The sequence below is a fragment of the Fukomys damarensis genome, unplaced genomic scaffold, assembly GCF_012274545.1.
Source record: "Fukomys damarensis isolate Sample0158 unplaced genomic scaffold, DMR_v1.0_HiC HiC_scaffold_39, whole genome shotgun sequence".
Taxonomy (NCBI): domain Eukaryota; kingdom Metazoa; phylum Chordata; class Mammalia; order Rodentia; family Bathyergidae; genus Fukomys; species Fukomys damarensis.
This window is the reverse complement of record NW_022900951.1, coordinates 106,308,062-106,318,217: the sequence shown is the minus strand read 5'-3', so window position 1 is coordinate 106,318,217 and position 10,156 is coordinate 106,308,062. Positions and strand designations below refer to the sequence as shown.

General features: G+C 45.6%; 1 protein-coding gene across 2 annotated transcripts in view; it reads left to right on the top strand.

Moving 5' to 3' along the window:
* The window catches only part of Aifm1 (apoptosis inducing factor mitochondria associated 1), a 31,264-nt gene extending 21,467 nt beyond the window's left edge, over positions 1 to 9,797 (top strand). For both annotated transcript variants that reach the window (XM_010608000.3, XM_010607999.3), the window contains exons 7-16: positions 442 to 526; positions 1,182 to 1,258; positions 2,063 to 2,171; positions 2,969 to 3,076; positions 3,415 to 3,503; positions 4,349 to 4,489; positions 6,234 to 6,376; positions 7,698 to 7,822; positions 9,024 to 9,220; positions 9,537 to 9,797. In XM_010608000.3, coding sequence (XP_010606302.1) covers positions 442 to 526; positions 1,182 to 1,258; positions 2,063 to 2,171; positions 2,969 to 3,076; positions 3,415 to 3,503; positions 4,349 to 4,489; positions 6,234 to 6,376; positions 7,698 to 7,822; positions 9,024 to 9,220; positions 9,537 to 9,608 — 1,146 coding nt within the window. In that variant the 3' untranslated portion in view covers positions 9,609 to 9,797. The remainder of the gene's footprint in view (positions 1 to 441; positions 527 to 1,181; positions 1,259 to 2,062; positions 2,172 to 2,968; positions 3,077 to 3,414; positions 3,504 to 4,348; positions 4,490 to 6,233; positions 6,377 to 7,697; positions 7,823 to 9,023; positions 9,221 to 9,536) is intronic.
* Positions 9,798 to 10,156: the final 359 nt, after the last annotated feature.

Sequence of the window (10,156 nt, the reverse complement as noted above, 5' to 3'; positions counted from 1 at the left end):
TTAGGCTGGTCAAACTCACTATGTAGCCTAGGCTGGCCTTGAACTCACTGCAATCCTACCTCAGCCTGGAATTATAGACATGCACCACCATGCCCAGCGAGATGGTTTGTTAAGAATAAGTCATTCTTGGGCTGGGGATTTAGCTCAGTGGTGCTGCCGCCTGCCTCACAAGCGCAAGGTCCTGAGTTTGATCACCGCTACCAAAAAAAAGAATAATTAATTTTTTTCATTGGGCCAACAGCTAAGGGTTGGAGGGAGGGTAGAAATATTCTGGAATTAGAACATGATGTGAATGTAGTAAAAACCACTGAATTGTGTACTTTAAAGTGGTGAATTTTATGTTATATGAGTTAGGTCTCAGTGAAATTCTTTTCAGAGCTAATTTCGTGTGTGTGTGTGTGTGTGTGTGTGTGTGTGTCTGTCTCTTTGTAATTGCTCCAGGTAGTACAGCTGGATGTAAGAGGCAACATGGTGAAACTTAATGATGGCTCTCAGATCACCTATGAAAAGTGCTTGATTGCAACAGGTAGTATTTCTGGAGATGCCTGACTTCCCTACTTCAGTGGCTCATGCAAGTTTTAAAGTCCAGCCTTCTCCGAAGAAGGCGTTACTACTTTATCTTAAGAAAACCGAAACCCAGAGTCTCTGAAATGATTGTCTTCTCTTGTTGTACAACCCAGCTAAGGCCAGGTGCCTTGGATCATCAGCCCGTCTGAATTATCCTTGCTGTCCCTTCTGGTAAAAGCATCAAGGAGGGGCCCATTTTTATCTTCCTGCTTAGTGCTCTCCCTGTGCCCTGAAAGTGATATAGGCTTCTGGCTTCACTGCCAGTTTCCATGAGAAATCAGAAGAGGCTAAAGCAGCTGGCGAGATAGTGTTGCCATGGTAGCTGGTGAATCCTCATGAGAAACTAGAAGAAAATGTGGACACATAAAGCAAGCCCTTTTGGCCAGCCATGGGGAGGGACCTTCCCTAGAAAAAAAGAGACCCAGATCTGCTTCTCCAAGGAAATTGATCAGAATCCTGCTGTGAGAGCCAGTTGAAGGGACACAAAGCCATCTTGCCTTCTGGTAGTTACAGTAACAGCACAGGTTCCAGCAGGAGGGCCCCACCTGGGGCGCTTGTTTGGGTTGGTTCCTGCCTGCTGCCAGGCTGAAGGGCTTCCTTCTCTTAACTTCCAGGAGGCACTCCAAGAAATCTGTCTGCCATCGAAAGGGCCGGAGCAGAGGTGAAGAGCAGAACGACACTTTTCAGGAAGGTAATTGCTTAGTGTTTTCATTGTGTTACTGTGAAGAGTTAAAACAACCTTGTGGTCCCGAAGTGCTCACCCAGGAATTGGGAGATCCAAGTTCTATGTATGGCTCTTCTCCAGGCTTGTTATCTGGCCTTGAGCAAGTCACTTCCTCTCTCTGACCCTCAAATACCTCACTCAAGGGTGTTAAGCTCCTAGAAGAAAAATACAGTTGGTGATTATATTGCTTGCTATAGTTTCATGGTTATGTATTTCATTCATTGGAGCTCCTTATAGCCTCTTGGCATTTTTCTTTGCAAGTGGTGTGTTGAGAGTAGGGAGAAAGGTCAAGAATACCACAATAAAAAGGGAGGGGAGTGGCTTGCTTCTTAACACTGTGCTTTGCTTATAAAAACTGCTATAATTTTCCAGTTTAAGTTCTTGGTAGAATAAGGTTTGTCAGCCTTAGCGCTGTTGACGTGTTGGTCTGGATAGTTGTATAGGGAGTTGTCCTATGCATGGTAGGATGTTGGCAGCATCTCTGGCCTCTGTCCACTAAATGCTCAGAGCATTTCCTGTCCTGACAACCAAAAATGTCTCCAGAGACTGCCAGATGTCCTCCTGGAGAAGGACAAACTCCAGCAGTTAAGGACCACTACTAACTAGAAAGAATGTGATAATGGAGAAAGAAATCCACATTAATAACATAGAGGCTGTAACTGAGCCACTCACAGGGACATTTTATGTGCAAATTACTGTTGTGGAAGATCTGGAGGAAAATATTTCCTAGGGTTATTATCCTATGTGGGTTGAACTGGTGTGATCCTGCAGATTGGAGACTTTCAAGCCTTGGAGAAGATCTCACGGGAAGTCAAGTCGATTACAGTTATCGGTGGGGGCTTCCTCGGTAGCGAACTGGCCTGTGCTCTTGGCAGAAAGGGTGAGTATGAGGGGGTGACCCCGATTTTCTTTCTCTTCACCCATCACATGTGTCTGGTGCACTGTCATAAATTTTGGAGATGTATTTGCTAAAAGGAGTAGAAAGAGTTGGATTAAGGTTTATAGAGTGCAGGGTGTAGCTCAGTGGCAGCGCTTGGTTTGATCCCCAACTCCACAATAAAAAAGGTCTGTAGAATATGAAGCTAAGCAGTGAGGTTAGTCCTGATGAGGACCCCTCAGCGGCTGGGAGCTGTCATCTGAGCAACTTAAAAAGCAGTGCTTTCTTTCCTTTCCCCTAGTTGCTATGCCAGGGCTCTTTAGAAGTCAGATATTAAGGGGAGTGAGTTACTAAAATGAGAAGGGTAATGCAGACTACTGAACTGCTGCCCTATGAAAAATCCCAAAACTTCCTTCAGGTGCATGATGGCTCCCATCTCAAAAGGTCTGTGAGATTCAGTCTGAATGTCTCATGGCAACTGTTTTTCTTAATGTGATTTCTCAGCTATGTGAACTCAGGGCATCTTCTCAGGAGGGTGCTTCTGATTTGGAAGTTGCAGAGTACTTGTGTAAGCCTCAGGTGACTGCATGGGCAGAAGGGCACTGAGTTCACAGTTGGTAGCTTAATCCGGGACAGCAGTTCTGGCGCCTGCTGTCTTTGCCTTCTAAATGAAGCAAGATCCTCATGCCCCAGTACTCCACAGGTGGGGGCCCTGCCTGATTGGTAGCCTTACTTCCCTTCCTGGCCTCCTGGGATTAGCTTTAGCTTCCTGCTCTTATTGCTGCCTTTCTTCTTGCCAGCTCGAACCTTGGGCATAGAAGTGATCCAGCTCTTCCCTGAGAAAGGAAACATGGGGAAGATCCTCCCTGAGTACCTCAGCAACTGGACTATGGAAAAAGTCAGACGAGGTAGAGAGACTCTCCATGTGCTGCCACTCTGATTCCTTTGGGGGTGACCAAGGGTCAAGTTAGCTTTTTGGAGACCCCCTTGACATAAGCCCTGTCACCTGGGAGATGAACTGTTTCGCCATTCCCCGGTCAGCCAAATTCATCCAGGCATTCTGAATCTGAGGTACCGGATTCCCAGAAATGCTAAAGATGGGCCGTGTCTATACATTCTCACAGTCCTGCAAGGCTGCCTGCATGCTGGTGGTGGTGGGGTTAGACCCAGGGAGAGGCCTCGGGTCGTTTGCCCTACTTCTCAGGAAGGTCACAGGCCTCACTTCGGGTCTTGTTTGCCTTTACAGAGGGGGTAAAGGTGATGCCCAGTGCAATTGTGCAGTCAGTTGGAGTCAGTGGCGGCAAGTTGCTCATCAAGCTAAAAGATGGCAGGAAGGTAAGGAGGGGAGGACAGATTGCCAGAAGGCCTTCCAGCCCTTCCCTCATCGTACTCCTTCATTTGACACCAACAGATACAGTTTCCTTGGCAGCCACCATTAACTTGTCATAATAATCTGAATTAACTGTCCCTCCCTTAAAACAGGATGATGAGGGCCGGGGATTTAGCTCATTGGTTCCACCACCTGCCTTGCAAGTACAAGGTCCCGAGTTCAATCTCCGGTACCAAAAATAAACAAACAAACAAAACGGGATGATGAGAGCCAGAGCAGCTCCTGTGGACCTTACTTTTGGTTCCTTCCTATCTGTATCATAGATTTTTGTGTCCTTACTAGGGTAGCAGATTTCTGTTTAGGTGATGTTGGGTATGTGTTTGTGATTGGGATTTGGCTTGTGAAATGGAATTTAAGCTGGGGGTGGTGGCACATGCTTGTATTCCTGGCACTCAAGAGGATGAGGCAGGAGGATTGACACAAATTTGAGGCCAGCCTTGGCTATGTAGTGCGTTCCAGGTCAGCCTGAACTACATAGTGAGACCCTGTCTCAAAAAAACAAAAAAAAAAGAGAAGGAAATGGAACTTAAAATCTATTTACCAGAGGTGAGTTAAGCCATGATTTTTTTTGAAACAGGATCTAACTATGTAGTTCACACTGACCTTGAACTCACTATGTATCCCACTTTGGTGTCAAACTTGCCAAGATCCTCCTGCCTCAGCCCCCTGAATGCTGGGATTACACCCAGCCACATGATATTGTTAAAGCCCCAGTTCTTTGTGGCCTGATGTGCAGTCAGTAGGAGAAGTGAGAGCTGTGGTGACGGACTAAATTTCTTTTTTGCATCAGGTAGAAACTGACCACATAGTGGCAGCTGTGGGCTTGGAGCCCAATGTTGAGTTGGCCAAGACTGGAGGACTGGAAATAGACTCCGATTTTGGGGGCTTCCGGGTAAACGCAGAACTACAAGCACGCTCTAACATCTGGGTGGTAAGTGTCCTACAGTGTGACGAGGTGTGAGTCATTGTCCCCAGCCTGTGAGAAGGTCTGCTAGGTGGAGTGCTACAGCTCATTGACAGCTTAACCAAATAGGGTCAAAGTCTCTAGAGGTCCAGAGGAGAGAACAGAAACTTATGAACTGCTTGGTTTGGAAGATCAAGTATGGCGTCATCTGCAAGCTCTCGGAAGATGAGAAGAACAGTGTGTGTGCCTACAGAAGGAGAAGAGAGTTTCGAGTTCTGCTGGTGGGCAGTAGCCATGGCATAAGCCCTGGCAGGCACATGCACTGCTTTCCAGCAGATCCACTATTCCCACAGCCCAGAGTGCGTTAGTCCAGGGAATGGAGGACAAAGCAGTTTTAAAAAACCAAACAAACAAACAAACAAAAAAGAAAGAAGTGGAACTTAAAATCTGTTTGCCAGAAGTAAGTTTCTTCCCACTGCACGAGGTGGTGCAGGCCTGTGATCCCCAGCACTCTGGAGGCTGAGGCAGGTGGATCACTGCAAGTTTGAGGCCAGCCTGAACTACATAGTGAAAGCCTGTCTCAAAAATAAACTCTTTTCATTTTCCTCAAGAACTATTTTTAGCTGTTTCTAAAAACCTGTTATGATGCAAACAAAGCTATAGTATGTAGGAACCATGAGGTATTTTCTCCATTACTAGATTTTGTAAGTATATTGTAGACTTTGCAACTGAAGACAGGAGACTTGGAGGGATTTGTTTTCACCTTCAAAAATTGCTTTCTTTTTTTAAAGGTAAAATGTACCGGATTTTTAAACCTATTACAAAAATAATATATGCTCAATGTAGGAGACACAGACAAGAAGGAGACAGGGAGACAGTCACCTGCAGCAACCACAAGTGTGTCAGAGTATTTCCTTCCCTTTGTTTTCTTGTACATAAGTTTTTTCTTTGTTTTACCTGGTTGTGGTAAGCATGCTATATATAAACATTTGTATTCTGCTCTTTTTCACTTAACACTATAAATGTAAGCATTTTCCATGTTGCTTCAAACTCAGTAAACAATTTAATGACTACCTAATATTTCATTAAGTAAATTTCCTAATTTACTTTGTCACTGCTCACTTGTTAGATTTCTAGGTTGCTTTGAGGGAATCTGAGTAGCCATAAAGATGGTAAAAGGTTAGAGAGCTTAAATGCCACATCCTTCGTGAAGCTGGTCTCCTTCGCCCCTAGCATGTCAGCTTCATCTCGGCAACCCAGACAGCATAATGCTTTTTATACATAGTAAGTACTCTATAAATATTTGTTGAATGAATGAGTGAGTGAATATGGAATGATGGAAAAAAAACTTTAGTATTGTCAGGTGAGAGGCAGTCACACCTAAAAGCTGCTTTCCACGTATAGAAAATCATGGTTATCAAATAGCCTGTTTGCTAAGGATAGAAATGCAGAGAAACAGTATATAAATGGAAACACAAGAGATTTAGGTTAGCTTTGTGGAGGCATAGAGTAGTTTTGTTTTACATGGAATCTCAAATGTTTTTAATAGTTTAGGTATGATTCTAAACTTTAGGTAGATGCCGCCTGCCTTGCAAGCACAAGGGCTGGAGTTCGATCCCCGGTACAAAACACAAAAGAAAACATAAACTTTAGGTAGAAAACAATAATTAGTATTGCAAGGGTTCTTTGAGCCCTCAAATTTATATCGTCTTTAATTTGCTTTTTGAAAAAAAAATCATGCATTCATGTTGTATCTTTTTTTTTCCCTAAGGCAGGTGATGCTGCGTGCTTCTATGATATAAAACTGGGTAGGAGGCGCGTAGAGCATCATGATCATGCTGTTGTGAGTGGAAGGTTGGCCGGAGAAAATATGACCGGAGCTGCTAAGCCCTATTGGCATCAGTCCATGTTCTGGTAAGAGTTCTGCGCCTCAGGAACACAAATGGTTCAAACGCAGTTGTTAGGATCATGACACAGAGTTGTGGTTTGGTCACCTGGTGGGCCAGTTAGCTGTGTACAGATGGGAAAAATTCCATCTTGTATCCATATCTATGCAATGGTGGCAACTTGGTAAAAGTATCCTGTTTGGCATAAGTTAGATGAGGTAAATGGATGGAGATGGCACCAGCAGTTTTGGAAAAAGAGCTCAGAGTTGAGCTATAGAAGGTGATATCAAAATGGACTGTTAAAAGAAATGGACTGTTATGAGTAGGCAGTAGTATGTTTTACTTTATTCTTTACTGGTAACCCTAATGAGTCCAGCATATTAGAAAAAAAGACAGCCCACTCAAGTGTAACCCTTAAGTGATTCAAATTCAAGGGTTGCCCTGGCCTTGCTCTCTTTGATACCTTTTATCTATCTATTTATTTATTTATTTATTTACTTACTTACTTACTTATTTTGGGTTTTTTTGAGACAGGGTCTCACTATGTAGTTGAGACTGACCTAGAACTCATTCTCCAAGTTCCTAGCATATTAAGAAAGGTATATGCCAGGCATTGTGGTGCACTCCTGTACAGCACTTGAGAGGCTGAAGCAGGAAGGTCACAGGTGTGAAGCCAGCTGCATTACAAGACTCTGTCACAAGAAAACAATCAAAAAAGAGTGGTGATGATAGGGAAGTTTCCAAGAAGAATAATTAAAATAAAGTGACCAAGTGAATGAAGGTACCTCTTAGTGGAAAGCATTCTAGTCTTGAAAAAGGAAGGCTAAGTATGTAAAATACTGTAGATTAGTGAACCCATAAAGCATCTCAAATTCCTTAAAAATGAAATACCGCCTGGAGCCACTGGGCTGGGGATGTAGCTCAGTGATGCCCTGCCTGTCTGGCAAGCTCAAGGTCCCGAGTTCAATCCCTGGTATGGGGGTGGGGGGGGGGAGCCACACAGACCATCTTAGGCGTGAGTTAAAGAAAGGGGAATAGCAAAAGCAGGAAAGCCATCTCTCCCCAAATGTGGCATGGGATAAAAGTGTGAATAAACTTCAGGACATTTAGATTACTGTATAGATATGTGATATGTGGAGCAACTTCTCGAGGAAAAATAAAGGCTGCTTGGGATAATCCTGCTTTCTCACATTTGGGCCCAGATGTCCTAGTGGCATTTGAACAGTTTGTCATTTTTCCTGTTCCACATCCTAGTTCTTTGGCAGCACGAGTGCCCTGTCGTGGAAAATGTGTGTAGCCACCTCATCCCTTATAGTCTCTTGACAGCACACCCTCTTCTCCTTCCATAGGAGTGATTTGGGTCCCGATGTTGGCTATGAAGCTATTGGCCTTGTGGACAGTAGTTTGCCCACAGTTGGCATTTTTGCAAAAGCAACAGCACAAGACAACCCCAAATCTGCCACAGAGCAGTCAGGTAAGGAAGCCCAACCGCTTTTCTCGGAGGAATGTTGAGAAGCAGTGGTCCAAGGTCTCCTGAGCAGGCCATTCTGTATTGGCCACAGGGAGCTGGTTGTGAAAGCCTCTCTTTGTGTTATGCTAAAAGAAACCAAAGCCAAAGTCCTCACCCTTCAGTGACCTGGGCTCTGGCAAGATCGTTGTCCTGGTCAGAGCACAGACTCAGTTATTGTGGGTGGGTGTGCTAGACACAGGGCAGTGCCAGCGCGACGACTCTGTTCTTTAGTTTGTCCCTAGGGGCTGGGCAGAGCTAGGTGATGAAGTAAACCTGAACTTTTTAGGTTTTGTTTTTGGTTTTCTTTTTCAATTTCCTTTTTCATGCTGATACCAAGAACTAGGCCCAGGGACCTTAGCTTAGGACCAGCTCTTTTCCATGGGCCCTGGGCATTGCAGCACTGGGCTGAGTCGTGTTTGAGCTGCTTCTAATTCCAGTTGTCAGATCCCAGGGCCTGCTTTGGACAGCAGGCAGCTCTCCTGGAATGGACTGCCCTCCTACTCACAGGTCTCTGTTAACCCCTCAGCCTTGTCCCGTGACCTTGGCTCAAGTTACTTAGCCTGTGTCTTTTTGCCAGAGGTGTTTCAAGAATAAGTTGCTATTTAAGGAGAAACTAAGGCATTTTATGGATCTGTAGGCCCTTTTCCCGAGTCATTCAAGTGTATTCCTTATTCCTTAATTCCCATCTCTCCTGGTAAGTGGATGCAGGGGACAGACCCAGGTCCTTTTCAACTACGGCTCACTGTTCTGTCCACTGGGAAATATTATCTGGAGTCCCGTGGGTCTCAAAGAACAAAGTGGCCCCTTTGTGGGCTACTATTCCCTCCTGTCTCTTCTTCCATAGGAAGAAATTCCTCCAGCAAGGTTTTCCTTATGGATGTGCCTTCTGCTTTAGTGAAAGTGTCCCTCTAGAAGCTCTGTCCAACACAACTTTCTGTTGTGATGGGAATGGTCAAGCTCTGCTCTGTCTGGGACCTTGGCCATGAGCTACAGTATGTGGTAGGGAAAGGGTGGAGAAGCCCAGAGCACACTGAGGAGCATATAAAACCAAACCGTCTAAAAGCAGCTTGAAGCAGGTCTTAAAGACACTTGTGCCCTAGAGTTCCCCAGGCTCATAATAACTGAAATTTGGAGTTTTCATGTGTGTTTGTGGGCTTGGCCACAGGGACCAGTATCCGCTCAGAGAGTGAGACAGAGTCAGAGGCCTCCGAAATCTCCATTCCTCCTGGCACCTCTACAGTCCCCCAGGCCCCCGGCGAAGGGGAGGACTACGGCAAAGGCGTCATCTTCTACCTCAGGGGCAAAGTGGTGGTGGGAATCGTGCTGTGGAACATCTTTAACAGAATGCCAATAGCGAGGAAGGTAGGTGCCTGTCAGAGCTCTTGGGGGAAGATGGGAAGTGGGGGGTGGCTTTGTCAGGTGCCTGGGTTGCCTGGTCCACTGTGGTCACGTCGTAGAACAGAGGTACAGCCTTGGCTCAGAGCACTTCTTTTGTACCTGGACTTAGAGGGATGGCCCAGAGACAGACTGCTGGCGGTGTGCTCACTGGAATTAGTAGAAAGCTGCTCCCACGCCTCTCTCCCAGTGCTCAGGGAGAACTGGCCTGGGCGGCCCCATCAGGTGGGCCAGGCCTGGGCACACATGGAGCAAAGTAGAGACCTATGTCCCTCTCCCTCAGATCATTAAGGATGGGGAGCAGCATGAAGACCTCAATGAATTGGCCAAACTTTTCAACATTCACGAAGATTGAAGGCCCACGCTGGACTCGACAGACAGCATTTCTCCATCCCTGGCAGAGGGTGGGATGGGTAAAGGAGCATTTTTTATTCAGCAGACTTTCTGAGCATATGAATGCGAATGATCAATTTCTCTGTGAATATTTTCAGCCATGTAGGAGACTTCTTAATATTCACATGCAATAAAATCTGATTCTTCTAAATTAAATTCTCTTCTCTTTTAAAGGGGGCAGGGGCCAGGGATTTAGCTCAGTGGTTCGGTGGCCTGCTTTGCAAGCGTGAGGACCCGAGTTCAATTCCCGGTACCAAAAACAAAAGCCAAAAAACAGAAACAATAAAGGGGGCAGGTGGGTAAAGTGCTGTGCCTATCCAACTGCAAGCAAACTACAGCTACTACCAAGTCTGGTTTTTCTCATCCATGTGCATGTTCCCTGCCTCACAGTCTGAACTTTTGCTTCCCTGGATTTCTCTCAAGTGTGCCTGCAGAGCCCTTCCCACAGCACTTGGTGCTCTCCTCTCCTCTAGGGAGGTTCTCTTTCTCTTCCTTGTTTGCATGTCTCCC